The sequence below is a fragment of the Zychaea mexicana genome (genome assembly GCF_025766255.1).
Source record: "Zychaea mexicana strain RSA 1403 chromosome Unknown BDB00scaffold_24, whole genome shotgun sequence".
In the NCBI taxonomy this organism is placed as follows: domain Eukaryota; kingdom Fungi; phylum Mucoromycota; class Mucoromycetes; order Mucorales; family Lichtheimiaceae; genus Zychaea; species Zychaea mexicana.
The window spans coordinates 460,211-483,220 of NW_026516687.1; the positions used below are offsets into that span (position 1 = coordinate 460,211).

Genomic DNA, 23,010 nt, shown 5'->3' on the forward strand with positions numbered 1-23,010 from the left:
CAGCAGCCTGACGTTCTTCGATGCGTTGCTGTCTGGCAGCATTGCACTCTCCTATTGTGGGCATCTACACAGTATTTCAGTATACGGCACTCAATAACTATATGGTCAACACTACTTATTTATGCTTACTATGTAGTAGTGTGGATTGAAGGTGTGGATAAGGTAAGTTCTATTGGGATTAATTAATTGGGGGACGTTTTTATAGGGATACACAATGATCCTATGTAGGATGGTGATGATGGAGTTGTGGACAGCAGGAACTTCCCTAAATGACTTTTTTTTAGATTGATATATTTTCCCTGACTGCATGAATTGGTTATTCTGTCTCTTCTTTTCCCTTTTTTCTTCTTTTCATACTTCCACGTCGTATTTTATCACCTACCATGAATCTTCTTTTTCTATAGTAAGAATCTATGTAACATGGTCATTTTCTATCTTTCACATACTTTCAACTTTGTACCGATGATGTTCTTTCAATTACTAACTGCATTCTTTATGAATCTTCAAGACAGCATCACTGAGTAACAAGGAAACGGTGTACGCTTTCTTCCCTCTTTTTACAGTCTTTTCTGATGGTTGAGAGGTTCAGATACTGATATCCCTTATATTTTATTTGCCTACGCTTTCAACTATCTGAAGATGTTAGCATTTATATCTTCTTATTCAGAGTCTTTGTTTGCACCTGACTGTTGCCACACAAGTAGCGCTATCTGTAAGTATACTTTCTTTCTATCTTCGTTTCTACTTTTTTTCTCTTTATGTATCTCGCCTCTTAGACATTGCTGCTGAGTTCTCCTCTTACGATTTGGCCCTCTTATTTTTGCTAATCGCCTTGCTGTAGATTAGCAATTCTTTGTTGTTATGCCAATGCCGCCCCAGCACACCAACCAATATAGCACTTCCCTTTAGAATAGAAATTCTTGCTTAGTTTCATCTCTATAGCATGTTTTTATTTGTAATAATCGTCTATCAATTTTTAATAATAAAACCGGTTTCGATCAACCATAACACGTAATTTCACGATCCAAAAAATAATTATACAACCAATTGCCTTGCTGCTTTGATCAGTATGCATGTAAAGAAGTACATTAAAATATGCGATGCAGAACTCTGTTGCGAATTTGACTGCAGCTAGTACCCAAACCATATGTAATGTGATATAGAACCCAACCACTACTGCATACATGATATCAAAAACCCCCATTTCCACGTACATGCATGAGCAAATTATCAAGTGGTGAAAAACAGCTTGATAATAACAATCGAAGCTGTTTCTGCATAATTATTAAGCTGTTCAAAAACAACGTGATAACTACATAGCAAGCTATTATCAAGCTATTATCAAGCTGTTTTTAACCACTTGATAATAGCCTACACACCCGGTGGTCTATCATTGCATGATGGAGATAGGTGAAGATCCTATCATGAAGGTGAAGATACTATGATTTGCGTTTGCAATCCTAAGAGCAGCTACAGCAGTCGCTGTTACGAAACTGTTAAATTTAAGAGTTTAACAGCCCGCTTAACAGTGCGTAACAGCTTAATAGGGCATTTCGTGCAGTGGTTACTGTTACGAAGCTGTTAAGTTCACATGTCGTTGGCTGAAATAAAAGAATAGACAGGAACTACATGAAAAATATTGCTTTTTACAATCTTCCAAACAACGATGATTTCAGCATTCTTCGAAAAATGTAGACAAAGACAAATTCTCAATGAGCAATTCGAAAAGAACAGCAGTCATAAGCGATAGATCACTGTACGTATCTTAGAAAAAGCTCGAGAAAGAAGGGTTTCTGCTGCCCAAGCACGTCAAAAGCCAAAACGCAAGGTTATCGACCGTCAATGCAGCATGTTTCAGATGATAGTTATGCAGGACTATTTCAACCAAGCCCCAAGATATGATGCAACCTTTTTTCGTCGTCGGTTCCATATGCAGCGCGAGTTGTTTTTGCGCATAATGCAAGAGCTTGAACAGAAGTACACATTCTTCCAACAAACAAAGGATGCGACCGGAAAACTCGGCTTCCACCCTTATGTCAAAGGAACTGCAGCCATGCGCATGTTAGCATATGGTGGACCTGCTGATGCTGTCGATAGTATCTTAAGATTGCCGAGTCCACAGTAAGAGAGAGTTTGACGAGATTCTGTGAAGGCGTCATCGAATGCTTTGGAGACGAATATCTTCGTTCCCCAAACGAGCAAGATCTCAAGCGTTTGTTGGCCCTTGGAGTGGCACGGGGATTCCCAGGCATGCTGGGATCCCTCGATTGCATGCATTGGAAGTGGAATAACTGTCCCACTGGTTGGGCCAGAATGTATACGTCTGGCAAGGAAGGTGGCCCAACGGTGATCCTGGAAGCCGTTGCTTCATATGATTTATAGATTTGGCACTCGTTCTTTGGTGTCCCCGGTTCCTGTAATGACCTCAATGTTTTACACAAATCCCCATTGTTCGACGATGTCATTAACAGTTGTTCCCCAGCTATTACCTACACCATCAACGACAGACAATACGACAAAGGGTATTACTTGGCCGATGGGATCTACCCAACTTGGGCTACACTCGTTAAGACCATTCGACACTACTGGGTAACAAAAAAAAGGTACTGTTTCTTTATTATATTATTGTCACTATCAGATGTAAATAATAACCTTGTTGATCTAGTTGTTCGCTCAATGGCAAGAATCTATCCGTAAGGACATTGAGCGCGCTTTTGGGGTACTGCAGCAACGTTTTGCAGTAGTCCGCGAGCCTGGACGTTCCTGGCATGTATCCCACCTGACAAACATTATGAAGGCATGCATTATTTTGAATAACATGATCGTTGAGAACGAGCGCGATGGGTATGACAAGCAGTATGAGTTGGACTACGACACTTCTTCTTTCACTGTTGCGCCATTCATCGAGCATAGTGGACAACCGGAAGAACTTATGCGTCAAAGACATCAACGCGAAGTTAAAGACAAAGATACCCACAGACGTCTACTAGAAGATCTTGTCGAGTATATCTGGCAATGTCATGGTGACGAATAAATTGTCCTTTAAGATAAATACTTACCTGGTTTTTGGCTACGTAATTTAAAACGTTTTTATTGTTGCTCACATCCGTCTTCTTCGTCTTCGCCATCTTCCTCCCAATCCCTTTCCTCGTCCTCTTCCAGCACTTGCTGCTGCTGCTTCTTCTTCTTGTCCTCCTCTAGTTCCTTCTTGAATTCCTCGGTAATCTTCTTTTGTAAGGCCTCGTAGAAGGATTTTCTGTCAGAGGAGAATCCCTGAGGATCCACGCTCATGACTGCATGTCCAGCCATCATTAGATCGGTATGCGCGCTCATCTTTACAGTTGCACCGCGTTCACGATCTGTTTGGATCCGCATCGTCTTCAGCGTTTCTCTCTCGATCGAATCTGCTTCTTCTTCTTCTTCTTCGTCGTGAGCGTGCTTTCTCTTGTTGGCCTTGGCTTTTTTTTGACCGATGGGTCTTGCTTGGCCTTCTACTATGGGCTCGCAACTCTTCTTGGCAACAATTGGTTGCCACTTTGGTTGCTCCGCAAGCATATGCCATACGTGCTTCAAGCCAAAGTTTTTGCCACTATTGACAGGGCGGTTATCAACATAAAACTCACAGGCTTTGTCGAACTATTATCTCATCTTTAGTCACTTCTTTATCTTTAAGGATACATCAAGTTATATATGAAATATGCAAAAGCGCCCGACCTTTTGTGCGTCGTTAAAGCCACTGTCGTTTACGGCCAAGACTTTTGCATAGCTAGCAGAGAAGAATTGGCATTGCGACGAGATGGAGTTAAATCGAGATTGTAGCAAGGAGAAATCTCAGTCAAAGGGATTGCCAGTTTCTTTGACGAATTCGTCTTTGATGAGCGACCACATGGTGTCTTCGCTCATGTCATTGCTCGTTACTTCGTCAGTGGTTGTCCCCAAGTACGCGTTCACCAAAGCAATATCCTCGGCCTTGCTAAAAGCTTTGCCCTTTCTCTTGCGCAGGGGGGCAGCGGCAGAAACGTCAGATGGGGGAGTGGCGTTAGAAGTAGTGTTGTTCATTTTGAAGAATACAAACAAAGAATGAAGTGAGATATAACTTTATTTTTCAAGTCCTTTTTTTCGATTCAAGAAACTGTTAAATTTAATAGTTTTTGTTGAGGCTGTTAAATTTAACAGGACGTTAACAGCAACTGCTGCAGGGTCTGGCTGTTAAATAAACTGTTAAATTTAACATAACAGGTTCGTAACAGCGACCGATGCAGCTGCTCTAATAGCTTGTGAAAACTGTATGTGTAATTCTCCCACAAGCGATTCGGGTATATATAAAAGTAAGGTACGTTCAGTAGGAAGATGAGTAATTAACTTTTTATTTCAAAATGCCATCCTAAGAACAAACACCTCGTGAACTCTCAATTGTTATCGTTAATCCTAGTGGTACAGGTCGTGGTAGTCGTGGTCGTGGCAGTCGTAGCAGTCGTGGCAGTCGTAACGGTCATGGTGGTCATGGTAATAGTAGCAACAATCGAAGCAGCACTCCTATTGTTCAAGCCAATAACCAGTCCAACAGCAACATGCAAAGCAACGAAAGCAACAATGACACCACTGCATCCTAATCTTCTGTCCCGACACAAAGCTCCCCTGAACATTGGATTAAGGCTGAAGAAAGGGCGTTGCTAACCGCAGTCTCTAAGCATTATGATGAGCTTACGCATCCAAGAGACAACAATCATCGCAGCCGTACATGGGATGCAATCATTGAAGATTTCAAGAAAGAGTATATACCTCTAGCATCACCAATTGTTACTGATGGCACTCATGAAAGCGAACAGTCTTTGGACGAGCAGCAGCCAGCACCTTCGTCTCTTGTCGTCGAGCCGAGCAGTATTTCGAGCGACGATCAAGCGACATCATCACCATCAGCAGCAGCAGCAACAGCAACAGATCCATCGGCTTCAGACTTTACAAATGATAACAGTACTGTCGAAACTTTCGGTAATGTATGAACCAAGCGCGCCATCAAAACCAAGTAGGAAAGAATGTGCAGTTGTTACCATTTACTAAACGCCATCGGCAGACTGGAGGGTCTGGTGATATAGACGACTGTATTTATACGATGATATGCATGCATTGCTGAAGGATGGCCCAAGGTTCAATCCTGAATTCCAGTTCGATTCTTTCCGAGGCATTCGTCGTCGCGCCGATACACAAACAGCAACCGACAGCACGCTGCAGCCATCTGCAAGACGTCGACGATTGACTCCTGCAGAATTGCAGCATGAAGATATGCTTGAGTGGATCGATGCTGCCAACCAGCAGAGCAAGGAAGCAAGATCACAGCTGATCGAGCTACTCGATCAGTAATATAAGGAAATCCTTGAAGCTCAAGAAAGGCGCCACCAGCAACAGCAACACACACAACAGAGCTTTTTAGATTTAATGAAGCAACTTATTGACAAGATGTAGAATCTTTTTTGTTTGATTTTTTATTTTTAAATCAATAAATTTTTTTTATTCTTCGGGTTTTTTAATATAATCAAGTGCCTCAAAAGATATCTAGTTATGAAGACATATTTAGTTTCTATCTGCGTCTATAATGGCGATTATATTGACGGAAGCTCTCACGATTGCTATGCCGATTCTCGTACAAGTACTGTACTAGTTCATTATGTTTCTGCATACCTTCATTTCGCAGTTGTGTAGTGGTACAGCGCACACCACGACCTCTGTCATTGATAGAGTCAGAAACTTCGAGTGGCTCTAGAAGCAAATCATCGGTTATCGGATTAGGTACAAATGTGCTTTCGGTATAAAGATCGTCGTGATCAATGCATAAATTATGCAGAATACAGCAAGCAACAATCATCATCGTCATTGATTCTACATCCAGCAAATACAGCTCGTTACGTAGAAAACGCCATCTGCACACCAATTGGCCAAATGCCCATTCAATAACGTTACACATGTTCAAATGAATATAATTGAAATTTGCGTTGTCACTGTGGCGGGGTGCTTGAGCATCAGGAAATGGTGTTATCAACCACGCGAGCAAAGGGTATGCCGAATCTACGAACAAAAAATGGAATGTCAGGAATATGTACCGTGATTTCAACGATGGTCTATGCTAAACAATTTGTTCTTTACCTCCAAGTATAAATGTTCCATTTGGGCACATGGATTCTGCGTTAGCAAGAAGTTCGTCATAAAAAGCAGTAGCTTGAAAGGCTCTTGAATCGTGATTTCGGCCTATAGTATAAAAGTCGTATATATTAGCCAAGAAAGCAACTAATATAATTACATTATAATGTTATGCCTTACCACTCTGCCCTGCATAGATGTAGGTGAATCGCTTTTCTGAATCACAAATGGCAACCATGTTCAACGAGTAGTTGTTTTTTCTGTCGACAAAGCGATCGCCACTGTCACCTGGTTTGAAAATTCGAACGAGCTTCCCATCCAAAGCACCGAGTACATTTGGGAGGTGAGTAGGTCCGACTTCAAATATTGGTCCAAGCTCTCCATATTGAAACCCTTCAACGGTTGCCTTGATAGCTTCATTTCCGGTCAGCCATCGGATTATGCCACCTTGACAGTCGGCCATTGCCTCCAAAAATCGCTTGGTAAAATTTCTGTAGGATCCATGCGATGTACCAAGCAAAGTTTGGGCCATACGGTAATTGACATGAGCATTGGCAAATCTCTAGATTATCAGGCCGACTTGGATGAACACAGGTGTGGCGTTTTGTGCCGTAAATTGATACAATCGATGTTGCGACAACATATTTACGAGGGCATTGAAAGTGGCTGGTTTCATACGATAATGCGATTTGAATCCACCTGGTCCATCTGTGTCCGGAAGAGCTGGATGCGTAACTTCCCAGTATGTCGTATTTTTAACACGATTGACGCGTTGCATAACACGGAAATGTAGCGGCGATGATACAGATGACATGATATGATCAAGAGAAAAAATGGTTCGGTACATTGGCAAAACAGTGTTGATCATGGAGAGTTGGTTGATATCGTCGTCGTCATTATTTGCAAGAAAAAAAAAGACGTAGCCTTCAATCAAAAGAAGTAGGATGCTGATGATCGTTCTTCTGTGGACAATTTCTTGCTGGGAATCCATAATAATAGACAGAAGGTAGGATGAAGGATATAAAAGGTGCGAATAAAAGTTGAGTGGAACAAAACAAGAAGTATTACTCAAAGTCGCTGCATATATAGAAGATATTTTCTTATCGGTAATGTTCTTATCATTTTATGATATGTAGAACTATGGAATCGGTCACTGGGCTTGCAGGGGAGTATCAAGGGGTAGAAAAAAGCTTGATATTATCTTGATATACAGCTTTATTATAAAATATCAAGATGTTTTCAAACACCTTGATATTTAGCTTTTCGAGTAAATATCAAGGTTTTTTTACACCTTGATATTTTTATGTGCATATGGTCCCCCAAGCTTATGATTTGATTACATCATGCATGTAGATGTCTATAACGGTCTTACCATACATTGCATATGGACCAGGTGCCTTCTGTAGTAGGTTCGTAAAAAGAAGGATTACGCATTGCATATTTTCGTTCTTTATATTACACATATAGTAAACGGACAAAGCATGCTATTGGTTTTTATATTCATGGTCTAATATATATATTATTATGGGTGCTCACAACCATCTTTATTATTATATTTGTATATAAAATCGAGTACAAGATTATGCTTTATAGAACATTAAAGAACGTCATCATATATAAGTCTACGTTATGTGATGATTTTAAAAGGAAGGCTGTAGTTGAAAAGAGCTAGTGCAAAGGACAGCGATCCTACTATGGAAAGATGCATGTTGAGTCAATTTATAAGTGAAAACAAAAACAGCGCAGAAGGAGATGTTCATAGACGATTTTGAAGATGACATACCTAAAAGATACATTGAAGATTGTTAGTGAAGAATCCAGAATGCATTATTTACAGGATGAAGGAGTTAAGACCAGCCACGAAAGGAGAAGTTTGATATATACCAATAGTGCGGAGATAACGAAGCTCGCTATATGTCATAAGAAAAAAATACTAATAAAGATATACATACATATGTGGCCTTAGTCCTTACTGTCCATATGAGTCAACCATAATAGTAGCACTCCATTTCATCACGTTAGGAAACATTAGCAAAGCATGACTAAGTTCGTAGTGTACATACGGCACGGTGAGAGGAATGGTACATTGTAGTTAGTCAGGGTTATAGATAAATAGTATATATCTATTAATTAAAATCCTTCAGTTTTATGATTTATAACTCACAAAAAAGGAAATCTTTTCAATCTCCTCCTCCTTTCTTTCCTTCACAGTCTCTTTACGTGTTCGATATGTCCATCTGTCCATAACGCTTTTTCGTCGCCATGGCGACCGTGTAACCATTACAGCATTGTCTTCTAGCATTCAAACGATCAGAATGTGGCTTCACTGTTTACCTCCGACGTAGAATAAAGCTGTAAGCACAACAGAGTGTGTAAATATTAAATGCTACACAAAACTTTTTCTCTCTCTCTTTATCACAAAACATTCATCTCCATGTCAGCAAGCCACACAGAATTCTCTCCACGCCCATCCGATGAAGAAATCTTGGCAAAAGTTGAGCAGTACAGGGCGATGTGTAAGGCTTACCCAGGCAAGATTAAGGAAGGCTTAACGGACGACTACAAGTACTTATACTTATATCCAAGAGACGTCATGGATGAGATAGATGAAGCAATGGCAGAATTTCACGAAAACCAATGTACTTCAAAGCAAACCAAAAAGTAACTTTCTGTTGATACAATAAATAAACAGTCCAAAATCGTATATATTATATATTGTTTTAAGAAAACAAGCGATACAAGTGTATTTTGGATTTAGAGAGGTAGTGTTCGGAGGGGATAGAACAGACACACCATCACATATAATTTAAAGACAGCAGTAGCTGGTCGATTCGAAGTGCGGATGCTACTAAATGCCTGTCATACATGAACAATATCAAAAAGGAAGTTGACATTGTGCTATTCTTTCTCTTACTCTTTTTTCTCAGCCATCTCTACTGCAGTACCTCTATTTACTTTGACTTTATTACACATAATTTTACACAGTGTACAGTAATCTTTACTTTTTTAGGCATATATCATTGTTAGACACGCCATCTCAATCTTCTAATCCTGACATTTTGACTTGCTGACATGACCTTGAGCGTTGAGAATATAAGCAAAGTGCTTTTCAAAGAGAGTTTTGCTGCTGAGATCATAATAGTTATTGTGTGCAACAAAGAAACAAGAGCTGCACTGTATACTGCTCTTCTCTCTTCTCGCATTTCAAAACTCACTTCTAATCTTCACTTCAATCAACAAACATGTCAACTCCAATTTGCCCTTCATGCGGCTTGCCCGGCCATCAACGCATTTCGCACCGCAACTGTCTTCATAATCCCGCTCGGTTGTAAATGCGTCAGCAAAATGAACATGAAGCTGGAATTGAAACCGAAGAACGCGTTCCTGTGTGTTCAAGCTGTGGGCAAGAGGGTCATCATCGCTCCACCAACCGATTGTGCCCAAACAATCCTGCAAACCAGGCTGCTCAAAACGTTAGTGACCATATCTATACCAGCTATACTTGCTATTCATTGATATATAGTCATCGGCTGTCAGAAGCTTGAGCATTCAGTATATCAATTAATGATCCTTTACTTCATGTAGATGCATAATATCGCCCGTGCTGTTGCAGCTGTGATTCCTCCCCGGCACTATTTTGGTCGCATGGACAGGGAATGCTCTAATTGCCATGCACGTCTTTGGATTCAAGAGCGCATCTCAAACTCTTCCCAAGTACGACCTGCATTCAACCTATGCTGTGACCAAGGAAGTGTCCAATTGCCACCACTTTCCCCCACCCCTCCTGAAATTTCCCGTTTGTTGCGTGGCACAGATGAGGCCTCCACCCAATTCCGCACAAACATCCGCGCATACAACAACTCCCTCAGTTTTACTTCGCTTGGTGTCCACGTTGATCAGACAGTAGCCAACTCCATCGGTGGTGCGTACAACTTCCGCATCCACGGTAGTGTCCACCATCGAATCGGGTCTATTTTGCCTGCCGACAACACAACAAGGCCCGCTTTCGCACAAATTTACGTTCACGACCCGTCGACCGAGCTGCAAACCCGACAGTCCGTCACAAACGCTACGTTGATCAATGAAACGCTACAGACCTTGCAGGATATGATGCACCGCATCAGCCCATTCGCGACATCATTTCGCAACATGGCCGAAATTGCTCGCAATGAAGGCATGGCGGATGTGAGAATGGTTATCAGGGCTGAAGGGGTACCCGATGCTCGCCGCTACAACCGCCCCACTGCTGGCGAAATCGGCATTTTGATCGTCGATGATAATGGTACGGATGTTGGCAATCGCGATATCGTTCTAAGAACGAGATCCAATCAGCTACAAAACATCAGTGAAATGCATCGCTTTTATGATGCTATGCATTATGTTCTCCTTTTCCCCCAAGGTATACTTACAGAAAATGTTTTTGTCCTGAGTTCCATCATGAGTTATTTCCATTGCATATTAAGTGTTCGTAATAGGAGATGAAGGCTGGACGATTGAGGCTCGCACTGACGCTGGCAGCAAAATCACTGTCATGGATTGGTACAAGTTCCGGCTCATGATACGCGGCAATGACAGTGATGCAAACAGACATGATCTTCATCGTTTCGGCAACCTGTATCAGCAATATATCACTGATGTTTATGCAAAGATGGAGTCCAATCGTTTGAGCTTCATCCGCCGTAACCAAGACCGTTTGCGTTCGGACCTGTATCGCAATGTAGTAGACGCTGTGCATCTTGGAGACAATGATATGACCAGTGTTGGACGGCGCGTTATCCTGCCATCATCCTTCATTGGTTCCCCTCGGCATATGCAGCAGCTGTACCAAGACGCAATGAGTATTGTTCGTCGTTTCGGCAAACCGGACATATTCGTCACCTTTACTTGCAATCCTCGCTGGCCTGAGATTCAAGAAAATCTTCTTCCCGGTCAATCAGCATCTGATCGCCCTGATCTGTCAGCACGAGTTTTCAGATTGAAACTTAAGCAGCTTATGAACGATCTTACCAAGGATAAGATTCTGGGCACTGTTGTCGGACATGTCCATACAGTAGAGTTTCAGAAGCGTGGTCTCCCACATGCCCATATATTACTTATTCTTGCTGGAGAAGATAAGCCTACTAGCCCAGCCCACTGTGATGCAATTGTTTCTGCCCAACTTCCCGACAGCAATCATCCTGCACGCGCGACAGTTCAACGGCATATGATGCATGGTCCTTGCGGGCTTCTCAACCCACGCTCACCATGCATGGTCGATGGTAGATGCTCGAAGCGCTACCCTAAACAGTTTTCTGACGAGACACAATGGAACGACGACGGTTACCCGCTTTATGTGAGACCTGATAATGGTGACTATGTCACCAAAAATCGCGTTAATCTCGACAATCGCTGGGTTGTACCGCACAACATATACCTTTGTGCCAAATATGATGCTCACATCAACGTCGAAATCTGCTCCTCCATACAGTCCATCAAATACGTTTACAAATACGTTTATAAGGGCCACGATCGTGCATCTGCCGTAGTGTCACAGCGTCAAGCGACAAACAACAATGATGATGATGGTCAACCAATAGACGAGATCCGCACCCACCTCGACGCCCGCTATGTCTCCGCTTCAGAGGGTTGCTGGCGTTTGTTTTCGTTCTCCCTTCACCAAGAATTTCCTGCGCACCAGCGTTTGGCCGTCCACTTGGAAGATGAACAAACTGTTCATTTCGATGAGGATGATACTCCGGGAAACGTAATCGAAGGCCGTGCGCATGAAACAACTTTGACAGCATGGTTTCAGTACAACCAAGAGAACCCAGACGACGCCATTGCCTCTGACCTTCTTTACGTCAATTTCCCGGAGCACTTTGTATTTGTTCAGCGCACACGTCGCTGGAAAATACGTGAACGAGGTTTTGGTGGTACAATCGGTCGTGTCTATGTTGTTTCCCCCCACGAAGTTGAGAAATTTCATCTTCGACTTTTGCTGTATCATGTTGCCGGTGCCACCAGCTTTGAATTTTTGCGGACAGTAGATGGTGTACTGATGCCATCATTCCAGGCAGCAGCACGAAGACGTGGCCTGTTGATGGGGCAAGAAGAATGGCATCAATGCCTTGATCAAGCTCAAACGTATCAACGCCCCCATGCTCTTCGTCAGCTATTCGCAGTCATTGTGGCTTTCTGTCAACCCGAAGATCCACATGATTTATGGCTTCGTCACCGCGATAGCATGGTTGAAGACTTTCTGTACACAGCCCGCCAAGATTTAAACGATCCAAATTTGCCCATCACGGATGCCATTTATGACCAAGGCCTTTTGGATATTGAATTGGTGCTCTCTGGATTGTCAAGATCGCTTCTTGAATTTGATGGGTTTGTGCTTCCAGCCAACCCAAACAATTATGCCAACAATGAGCCTTTGTTGATTCGTGAGCACCGTCGACTTGTGGAACGACTTGCCCTGATGCCTGCTCCTCAACAAGAATTTAACGAGCATCAGCAATCTGTCTTTAATGCAGTCAATGCATCTTTACGCCAAGCGGCAAATCAGCCAAAGGTGCATTTCGTGGATGGCCCTGGTGGTACTGGAAAGACATATCTTTTCAATGCACTCCTCCAACATGTTCGTCGTGGCGGAGATATTGCGCTCGCTGTAGCTACAAGTGGTACTGCCGCTTTGTTACTCGATGGTGGACGAACTGCACACTCAACGTTCAAAATACCTTTAGAGGTCAACGAAACAACAGTGTGTAGCTTTACCCCACGCTCCGATACCGCGCAGCTTATACGTTTGGCAAGATTGATCATCTGGGATGAAGCATCCATGATCAGTAAAAGCGTCATTGAGACTGTAAACAGGAGTATCCAGGATCTCATGAGACATGACGATCCCGTGCTTGCCGATGTTCCGTTTGGTGGAAAGATCATGGTCTTTGGTGGTGACTTTCGCCAGGTATCCAACATTGTATCCTCTCTTCTACTTTGCATGTTTTTTACTATTAAGCGGTAGTACTCACAGTAAAGTATTTAATAATAGGTCCTTCCTGTGATACCAAATGCGTCGCGCTCGCAGATCGTACAGCAGTGCTTAAATCGTTCATCCATTTGGCCCAGCGTCACCATCCACCACCTTGAAACCAACATGCGCGTCCAGCAAGCTGCCAACACTAATGATGCAAATGAGCTTCGCGAGTTTGCTCAGTATTTACTTCGCATTGGTGATGGTGCTGAGCTGTTGGTGCCAACCACTGATGATAGAGTCCGGCTTCCAGAACGAATGCTCATGCCACGTTACAACACGTACGAGCTCATCGAAGCCATTTACGGCAGCCTTGACGCACCACACGTGGATCGCGATTACCTCATCAGTCGCTCCATTCTACTCCAAAAAATGTCGACGTTTCAGCAATCAACGATCTGATACTCGACCATTTCCCAGGCACTATCCAGGAATTCCGAGCGCAGATACTGTGGATGATCCAGAGGATCAAATCACATACCCACCAGAGCTGCTCAATTCCATGAATCCATCCGACCTCCCTCCGCATTTGCTAAAACTCAAAGTCGGTTGCCCAGTCATGCTTTTGAGAAACTTGCACACCCAAAGTGGTCTCTGCAACGGGACACGGCTGATTGTACGCTCTTTTCAAAGATATGTACTTGAAGCTGAAATAGCCACTGGACCTCATGCTGGCAACATTGTCTTGATCCCTCGCATAACACTCACACCATCGCAAACACGCTCCCCATTCTCTTCAAACGCACCCAATTCCCTGTTCGCCTGGCATTCGCTATGACCATCAATAAGGCATAGGGTCAAACTTTCAACACTGTCGGCCTCTACTTGCCTGAACCTCCATTCACGCATGGTCTACTCTATGTAGCCATGTCGCGCGTCCGCACCCCTTCATCCATCAGAATCATGTTAGATCCTGAGAACTCACGTATCGCGGGTCAGCAAGGCCAAAGCACAAGAAATGTTGTTTTTCACGAAGTTCTTCTATAATTCTTTTTGTCACCTACTCTATTTTTACATCGCCATTCTCTTTTTCTACATCGCCTATTCTCTTTTTTATATGCCTATTCTCTTTTTTATATTGCCTATTCTCTTTTTTGCCTATCTCTTTTTATCAATATCACTACATCATCTTTGTCAACACTTCTTTTCGCATTGCATTCTAAACTGGAGATAGTTAAGTATCCAACTTTGATGACTTTCTATGATAGACTACTTCTCACTGCACAATGATCTTGCTTTTGTTTTTGAAAACAGACAATAAGCATCTAATACCAAAACATTGATCCAACCTCGCTTGACAGGGGGTTTGGGGGGCTTGCCCCCCACTTAGGGGTCAAGGGGGGAACCCCCTTGCGACGCGTTTCCGTTGAATGATACGGAGCGAAGCGGAGGGGCTCATTCATCCGAGCGAAGCGAGGAAGGACCGCTAGTAGTTATAATAGAAAAAAAGAGAAACTTACACTCCTCTAGCTAGTATATAACATTTGGCAGCGACGGCAGCTTCAAAAGGCATAAAGTACGAACTTTGTTGTAGGAAATGGTATAGTGAAGGCGTGCACTAGTATTAGCAATATAGGTTGTAGGAAATGTAAGGAAAGGATAAAAGCCAAGAGGATCACCTTCCAACAGGACCGTAAATAAAAATCGAAGAAGGAGGAGGAAGAGAAAGGGAGTGAACCAAAGAAAAAAACCTTCAAAAAGTACTCATTACATGCATACTCACAAAATCTGATAGAAACATTTGTAACAGATTATGCAAGTAGCATGTCAATTCCACCGACTGATACTTCATCCATCTTTCTGTACACCAACTTTACCTACCACCTTACACCTGAGGTTATGAAGGCATGACGAAGCTGTATCCACTTGGCGTTCCCTTAGTACTGAATATTAAAGCGTTGTAGAAAGTAGTGGCCTGTGCAAAAGCCAGGACCATAGTGAAAAGTAACAGGCCATGCAGAAAAAAAGGAAGTGTAAGAAATAATGTATGGAAGCAGTCTAAGTATATATGCAGAGAAGAGGATTAACTGAGACCGTTGATTACTCCCTCAACGCATTCTATATTGTGCAACTTTATTACCATACTTTTACTTTTATGAACCTCATCTTGATTGCAATTGTCATTTACAACAGTATGAAAAATAAACATATTCAATCAGCATCGTAAAACATGTGCTGCCTTGTAATATGCGATGAGAATGTTTGTATATATAAAATGCATCATAACATCTTTTTTTAGATCCAATTGGTTTCAGCATGATATCAATTATGTATACAAGAGCAGCATTTTTGGCTACTCTATATATGTTTGTAAGACAGTACTATATAAAGTACATATGATCTTCTGATGCAAGGGTTTGTAGGGGGATTATGAAGATAATGCAGAATAGTAGTAGTGTGAGACCAGTCATTTTTTAGATACATCAAATGGTGCATACTGGTGTATGTGAAAGAAAACTCATAAAAGACTTCTCTTTTTAGCCAAAGCATACACTCGGAGTGCTTCATCCGATGTAGTAGTCGAGTAACTAACATGAAGTTCTGTTCTTGCAGCTATTGCATATACTGGGAACTTTTTGTACCAATATAGTAAATTTACATACATAAACAGAATACTTCATGCATAACTACCGCATCCAATCTCCAAAAATCCCTAACTTCTATAGAGGCCCGCCTTGCCTCTTTATATATAAATATCAAGGTCTTTCAAAAGCCCTTGATATTGGACTTTTCGCACGGTGGGTTCCGTCTAAACAACAAGTTGGTATATCTAATATTATGTAAAATGGTATACTTGACCCTCCCGGGTATTGCTTGATAGATAATTAAATATCAAAGTAATATTTTCTCAGTCGCATGGACGTGTAACAAAAGATCCAAGACGATATCCTTTTTGGGAGTGCTGTGTCAACCAAGGGGTTGATACGGCAGTTTTGCTGTTCATTTCCTTATCACGGATATGATATAAATTACATAAAAAAATCCTATATTCATTGTATCACTTTTATTTGACTCCCGAACAACGTACTATTACTATTTCTAGGGTATGTCGACGTTGACTCACGTTGCTTGAGAGTACCCTAAGAGGCTTAGATTACGTGACTTCCTAAAAAGGAAATAGCTGGGTGATTGGTTTTCCTGACGGCTAAACGTTTTCCCGGGGCTTGCTAAGAGGCTTAGATCACGTGACTTCCTAAAAAGGAAATAGACGGGTAATTGGTTTTCCCGACGGCTAAACGTTTTCCCGGACTAAGCAATAGCAGATATATATGCTTTAGTTTTTCAAAACTTTGCGTTGGTACACTCTTTTTCGAAATCAAAGTCGTGTGCTACGGAAAAGGAAGTCAGAGGTTGACAAAAATAGAAGTCGTATTTGGCCAGAAATCAATTCGGATGATGACAAATTGAAAGTCGTTTCACAGAGGAAAAAGTTGTCGCACAAAAAAGCTTAGTAAAGCCATCACTATAAAAGCACAACGCCTCGTTGAGGTCAAACCTCTTTTCTCTTTCACTATACTACAAATTATGAATGGTTAATTTTTTTATGAAGATGGACAGGGCCATGTTGTTGATGAGCATAGCTGCCCTGAACCCATGGATTATGTTGTTGATGAAGAAATGTACACCCTTCAAACAATCAGTTCTCACACTGATTATTTGCACACTCTTCATCATGTACACAACTATGAGCCTGTTGTTGTACATGTGGACGAAGTACAGAGTAAGGACGTTCATATGAAAGAATCAGTTACAAAACGAGATTACACAGTCTATACGGATCAGGACAAAGTAAGATTCTTCAAACTGATGTTCGAGAAGGTTTTGAGTGCGTCAGCTGCTGAAAAGCAGTTGGGAATTCATGTTCGCTCGGCGCAAAGGTGGGCGCTGCAGTATGAAAAAGATCCTGACGGCATATTTAAAAAGGGTAAAAGCTCTGGTCGTCCTTGCATTCTCAACGATGAGCATAAGAGAATTATTTTAGAATGGGTTGATGAGGATCCATCAATAGTTCTTGAGCAATTGATGGAAAAATTACGTCAAAGATTTGAAGGAATCCAAGTATCTAAGACAACACTTTATCGGTTTATGAAGAATGAATGCAACTTATCTTTGAAAAAAGCCAAGTTTCAACCCGTTGATAGGAACAGTGAACCCAAGATCCAAGAGCGGTTTGACTGGATACGCAAATGGGATGAGACAGACATGGATTTTAGAAAAAATTGTGCTTTTCTTGATGAGTCTGCCTTCTATATTAACATAAAGCGTAGTATGGCGTGGTCAAAAAAAGGATCTACTGCTGTGGTAACTGTCCCAAAAACAAGAGCAAAAACGACTACTATCCTGGGTGCAATCTCTGCATCTGGTCTGATTAAATGCAGCTTAAGACTTCTACAGGTTTCGACCAGAAAATAAAAGCGAACAAATGCTTCTGAAATTATTAGCAGAGGAACTATCACTGGTCATTATCTTGGTTTTCGCAAGGCTACAATAGATGAGATAGATAAGTATCAGCACATGAAAGGTCATTATGTGGTCATGGATAATGCTCCTATTCATAAAGCCGAAGATATTTCTCGGTATATTGAGTCTAGAGGATATCGATGTGCTTATCTTCCATCATACTCGCCTGAACTCAATCCTATTGAACAGTTTTGGTCTGTTCTCAAGAGTAAAGTTAAACGCAACAGGTTCTTGGAAAGCGAGACGTTGATGACACGAATCAGTGAGGCATCAAAGTGTTTAGAATTGAGTGATTTTGAAGGATTTGTTTCTCATTCTCATAAATGTTTAGATAGCTGTTGCAACGGAGAGCCATTATGATATAACGTTCAGTTTCCTTGAACAATTTATAATAATAAGTAAAAACACAAAAAAAAAAGTTGAGTATCGCAGGTGTGCAAAGAACGTTGAGGCAATCGAGCAGGAACTGAAGACGAGGAACAAATCATAGTATTTGTTCTCTCTTATAATAACAAAACATAAATGTTTTTGTTATTGGTCTAAATCTCATTATCTAGCCCCACACGTTTCGAAAGCAAGTTTCTCAACCACCCCTATTTTATATTTATGAAATCTTTATGTTCATAAAGATTACAAAAATATTTAATGATTACAAATTTCATTAAGAATTACAAAATTAACAAACTATATTTATAAATATAGTTATTAATTTTTAAACTTATAACATTAAAAAATATTATAATTTTTTAATGACCTATAAATATCTTATTATCCTTTAACTATAAGTTATATTTCGACGAGAGGTGTCGTCGAACATCAATGCTGGGATCAACATTATGGTATGGTGATGTCGTTAATATGTGACTCGAGTACTATTGAGTGGACAAAGATTTCAATGCAACACTCATTCTCAATGTTTAATGAGAAAATTTAAAAAGAAAAAGGAAAGAAAAAATAAGCTTTAAAAAAAACAGGGGTAGGTATGAATGTTTGTGTATGATTCAATCATTGCTCAATTCACAATGATGGGGTACGTTGGGAATCTTGTTGCATTGTGAAATTTTTCTGCCAATTCAGTATAGTTTGGCAATATCGATAGGCAATCGTGGCTGGCTTGTTAGAGACAACACACTTATACCAAAAGACCTTATTTACGGCCAAGAGGAGACGAATGTTGCGTAAGTTGAAAAATGCAGGAATGCCTTCTAAGGAATGAGGGAATGTAATACGAGCGATTTCGAACAAAGCATAAATGCCCCTGACAGTCAACTGTTGTAGGTAAAATGTAATGGTGAAATCTAGCAAAATAAAAAGCAAGTGGTAAGACATCCAATAAAAAGGGAGTAAATGGTGTCAAATTTACTGTTAATCTGAAAAGCAAGGGTGGAGTCCAGCAAGGAAACATTAATGGAGTTTTTGCAAAACACTGCCAGTCTTAAGAAGTCGACAGAAATGTCGTGCATTGAGGTGCCTTCTGGTTCTGCCTCCCCATACCCTCTGGAGCCCACAAAGGATCCTTGCTGCTTGTGGTAAATGGCAGCATTAGGCGAGCACTTCCGCGTTCAGTTGGCGCCGAGTTACTCCATTGCAAGTGCATATTTCGAGTAGGGTCAGACAGCAGTGTCGAGAGGATAGGATCAAAATAGGTACTCCACAAGGCAGTTTCACTTGTGTTTTTAACATTCACCGGTGTCGATGGTAATTTTTGTATGCTACAGGTGAGATAAATGTATGTCATTTGTTACGATTTCAACATATTTCTTGGTCACTTATAGGTTCGCAATGCCTCGTAAAAGACGGCGTGGTCCATAATCAAAACCAGCACCTTCTACAATGAGTTTTACAATGGTATCGTCACAGGTCACACTGCCCATAGCCAGATCGGCAAACATCGAGGCAAAAGATATGTAGACCTGATCCGGCACACTGCGCCCGTAGAGAGGTATCCATAACTTTTCAAAGTTATGGATTTTCAATAAATTGAAGTTGGGAGATAGGGGAAGCCAGTACCCCAAAGTTTTGAAGGGGGGACAGAAGGGCTGCAAGTAAAAAATTAAAAAATACAAGATATTTTCCAATATATGGGGGTAGACATCTATGTGAAGCATGAAGGTTACAAGTGGAAAAGCAGCAACTTCAAGGCAGCTTCATTCAAAATTGGGGGTGCCACCACAAGCTAATAAAGAAAAAGCTCTTGCCAGATGCAAAGGTCTCGACAGTATATTAGGGGTACCTGTTCAGGGAATGTATACTTTTTATCAAGCAAAGGGGTCACAGGAGGAGAAAAAGCGGTTAAGGGTTGCAATAATATTGATTGGAGTGGGGACACGGATTTCAATCTGGGCGGGTTTTTTCATAGTTGCTGCAGCAGACGTACTCAAGGAGTATGATTTTGCAACATGCTAAGCAATAAAAGAAAAAAGAAAATAAAGAAAAGCCGCTTCTGAAGAGAGTCCGGATAGCATAGTCATCGTTCAACCGTTTATACAAAAGCTGCCGCTATTGACTTATTGTTGAAATGACCTGCTCAAAGGAAGCGGGCACTCCTTCCACTTTTATATTAAGGGGACACATCAAAAAAGAAAAAGAACATAAAGTAGTCAAGCGATGGGCAACATATATGGAAGCAGCTGCAAATACTTTTATTTTATTCTGTTACAAGAAACATTATGCTGTAGAACAGGGCCAAGAGAGAAGTCCAGCACCTGATATGCAAAGCAGGAAGTAGTACCAAAGTAACGAAGACGCCGCACATTTGCAAAATAGAAGAGCATTTTTATCTGAAAGTAAATGGTAGATGGGGTCATTTTTCATTACCACCACTATTTTTGCCAGGCGATTTTAACGTTAAACTTGCAGAGTTCGTAAGACCTCAAATTTTGAGTTAAAAGTTGGTAATTAGCACATTGACTTTTGCAGCTTTCTTTCTGAATGGTGTAATCGGAAGTTGCCAGTAACGGAATTAGAATGGTTGTGCGTCGCTGATTAACAGAATGTGAGAAAGTGAATTGGATCGAAATGGTGCCGTCTGAAAGGCAATACGAAGAGACGGCGCATCGATTTGGGAGGAAGAGTGCGTGAAGGAAGAAATGAAAGACAACCTTTTCACGAGGCACCAGTAGAGAGAAATGTTTTGGTTTATCAGAAAAAGGCTACTCAACCTTATGCGCTCACGTAGCCTCGAAAATCAGATACAAATATTTCATTTGATATTTTATTACAGACTCCTTTTCTATAAATAATCTGATGTAAAGACATACCGAATACTTCGTTAATAACAGCACGCGACGCAGAGAAGGACGTTGGATAGTAACGTATATGGGCACCCGATTGCTCGATGGTGTATTTGTGCTGCCACGATCTTTTGTTTGCTAGCAACATGTGCTCATGCCTAAATTAACAATAATTAAAAGTGATCAGTAACGTTCATACGTAGAAAAAAAACGTTTGGTATTATCATGTGCTTATGTCGCCAAGATGCTTCTTGAGAAAGGATCGATAAATTGGTGGTTAGCAACGTGCGCATACTGCCAAGAAGCTTATATTAATATAAATAAAAAAATAAGTAGTGATGTTGATACCGCTGTTATCATGCGCTCGTGGCGCCAAGATATTTCCTGAGGAACAATCAATAACGTGGTCGAAAACATGCGCGTAGCGCCAATGTGCAAATTAAAATAATAATGAAGTAGTCTGATGCGTCTGCACCGTAACGATGAGTGCTATAATATAGATAAAGAATTGATTGTTAGAAAAAGATATAAAAGAGAGCGAAGAAAGCAACAGACTTATTACACCACCACTGATATTCTTCACGTACCCTTGTTTCCTTGACGATGTCCAACTTGAACGGCGAGTTCATGTTATGCTTTTGTCAAAATTGTCGGGCACATCCGGAGGGATACCGTCGAGTCACTCTGAGAGCGTATACTGATCATGTCAGGGCTGACGAACAGTATAATTTACAGCAGGAATTCAACGGTACGGTAGCAGAGCTTTCACAGAATAGTTTTTACGCTCGTATCAAATGTTGCATTATACTGATCCGCCATATGTAGATCAAACTCTACCGATGGTGGATGGGGGCGATATGCAGATGGAAGTCGATGATCCACAGCTGCCTGATCATAACGCCGACGTATTTGATGATGGTAATTTTGTTGATGATATTGATTGTGAGTTGCGATGTTGCACTGTGTTGCGCTTTGTTGAACTGATTGTGTGTTCCTTGTTGGAATCTAGTTGTTGAAGCTGCGGCGGATTCCGGTGTAACCTTGCCGTATGAATCATTTGGAGGTGACCAACCAGTAGCGGATCAAGAAAGAGATGACGATGAATTGATGTACCAGGCTGACGACGTCGAATTCGATAATGTAGTCGAAGATGATACAGCAGGTTAGTGGTAGTAATGGTGCTAGAAATAATGTGGAAAAAATATCAGGGTTAATAACTGCTATGCAATAGATGAACCGCCAACAATCCTAGCCGCAACAAACCCGCTCGATTCCGTCCCACAACCATTGATATTCGTCTTCATCTTCATTTGTTTATTCCAACTCCACCACCTATCCGAGCGTGTCGCATCCATGCTGATCACATTCATCATAACCTTGTTCGCCGGCCTTCACATCCTCCCCGAAAACACCATTATTCCGTCTACAATTGCTGGGATACGACAAGCTATTGGCTTTAACCGGTTGACACAGGATCTGCGAAAATATGTTGCCTGCAGCAAATGCCACGCCATATATCTGCCGTCACCAACGTTGCACGAGCGATGCACCAAGCCAAGCAGCATAATCGACGGAGATTCTTGCAATACACCTCTATTTAAAACAACCACCAACAACCGTCGCTCCCCTATTAAAGAATATACTTACCATCCCTTACAACAAGCCCTGAAAAGGTTCTTCATGCGTCAAGGTTTCGAGGACAAAATCCTTGGGTGGCGAAATCGTCGGATTCCAAGAGCAGGAGATCTCGGCGATGTGTACGATGGCATGAAATGGGTCAGTCTCCAGGATTCCAACAATACCACCTTTGTTGAAGACCCACGCTCGTTGATGCTGACACTTAACGTCGATTGGCTTGCGCCTTTTGACACCGGTTACTCGTGTGGCGCCATTTACATCACCATCAACAACCTCCCTCGTGCCGACCGCCAAAAAGTTGAGAACGTCATACTTGTAGGTGTTATGCCTGGACCAAGTGAGCCGAAGACCTATGAGATGAACCACTACCTTGAGCCATTAGTCGACGATCTCATTGCTCTGTACGATGGCATTGAAATGAGCACATTCCAAGAACCACAAGGCACACGGATTCGCGCAGCTCTGCTTAACGTTACCTGCGATATACCTGCTGCTCGGAAGGTTGGTGGTTTCACCTCGCATGCCAGTACG

At 41.6% G+C, this 23,010-nt stretch overlaps 1 protein-coding gene across 1 annotated transcript; it reads right to left on the bottom strand.

Annotated features, from left to right (window-relative positions):
* Positions 1-18,745: 18,745 nt before the first annotated feature.
* On the bottom strand, positions 18,746-19,053 carry BDB00DRAFT_739989 (uncharacterized protein; the record flags this gene model as incomplete). The annotated part of the gene is made up of 2 exons (XM_053118440.1): positions 18,746-18,906; positions 18,972-19,053. Coding segments are annotated over 2 exons (243 nt in total), but the record flags the coding sequence as incomplete, so codon positions are not given.
* Between the last annotated feature and the right edge of the window lie 3,957 nt (positions 19,054-23,010).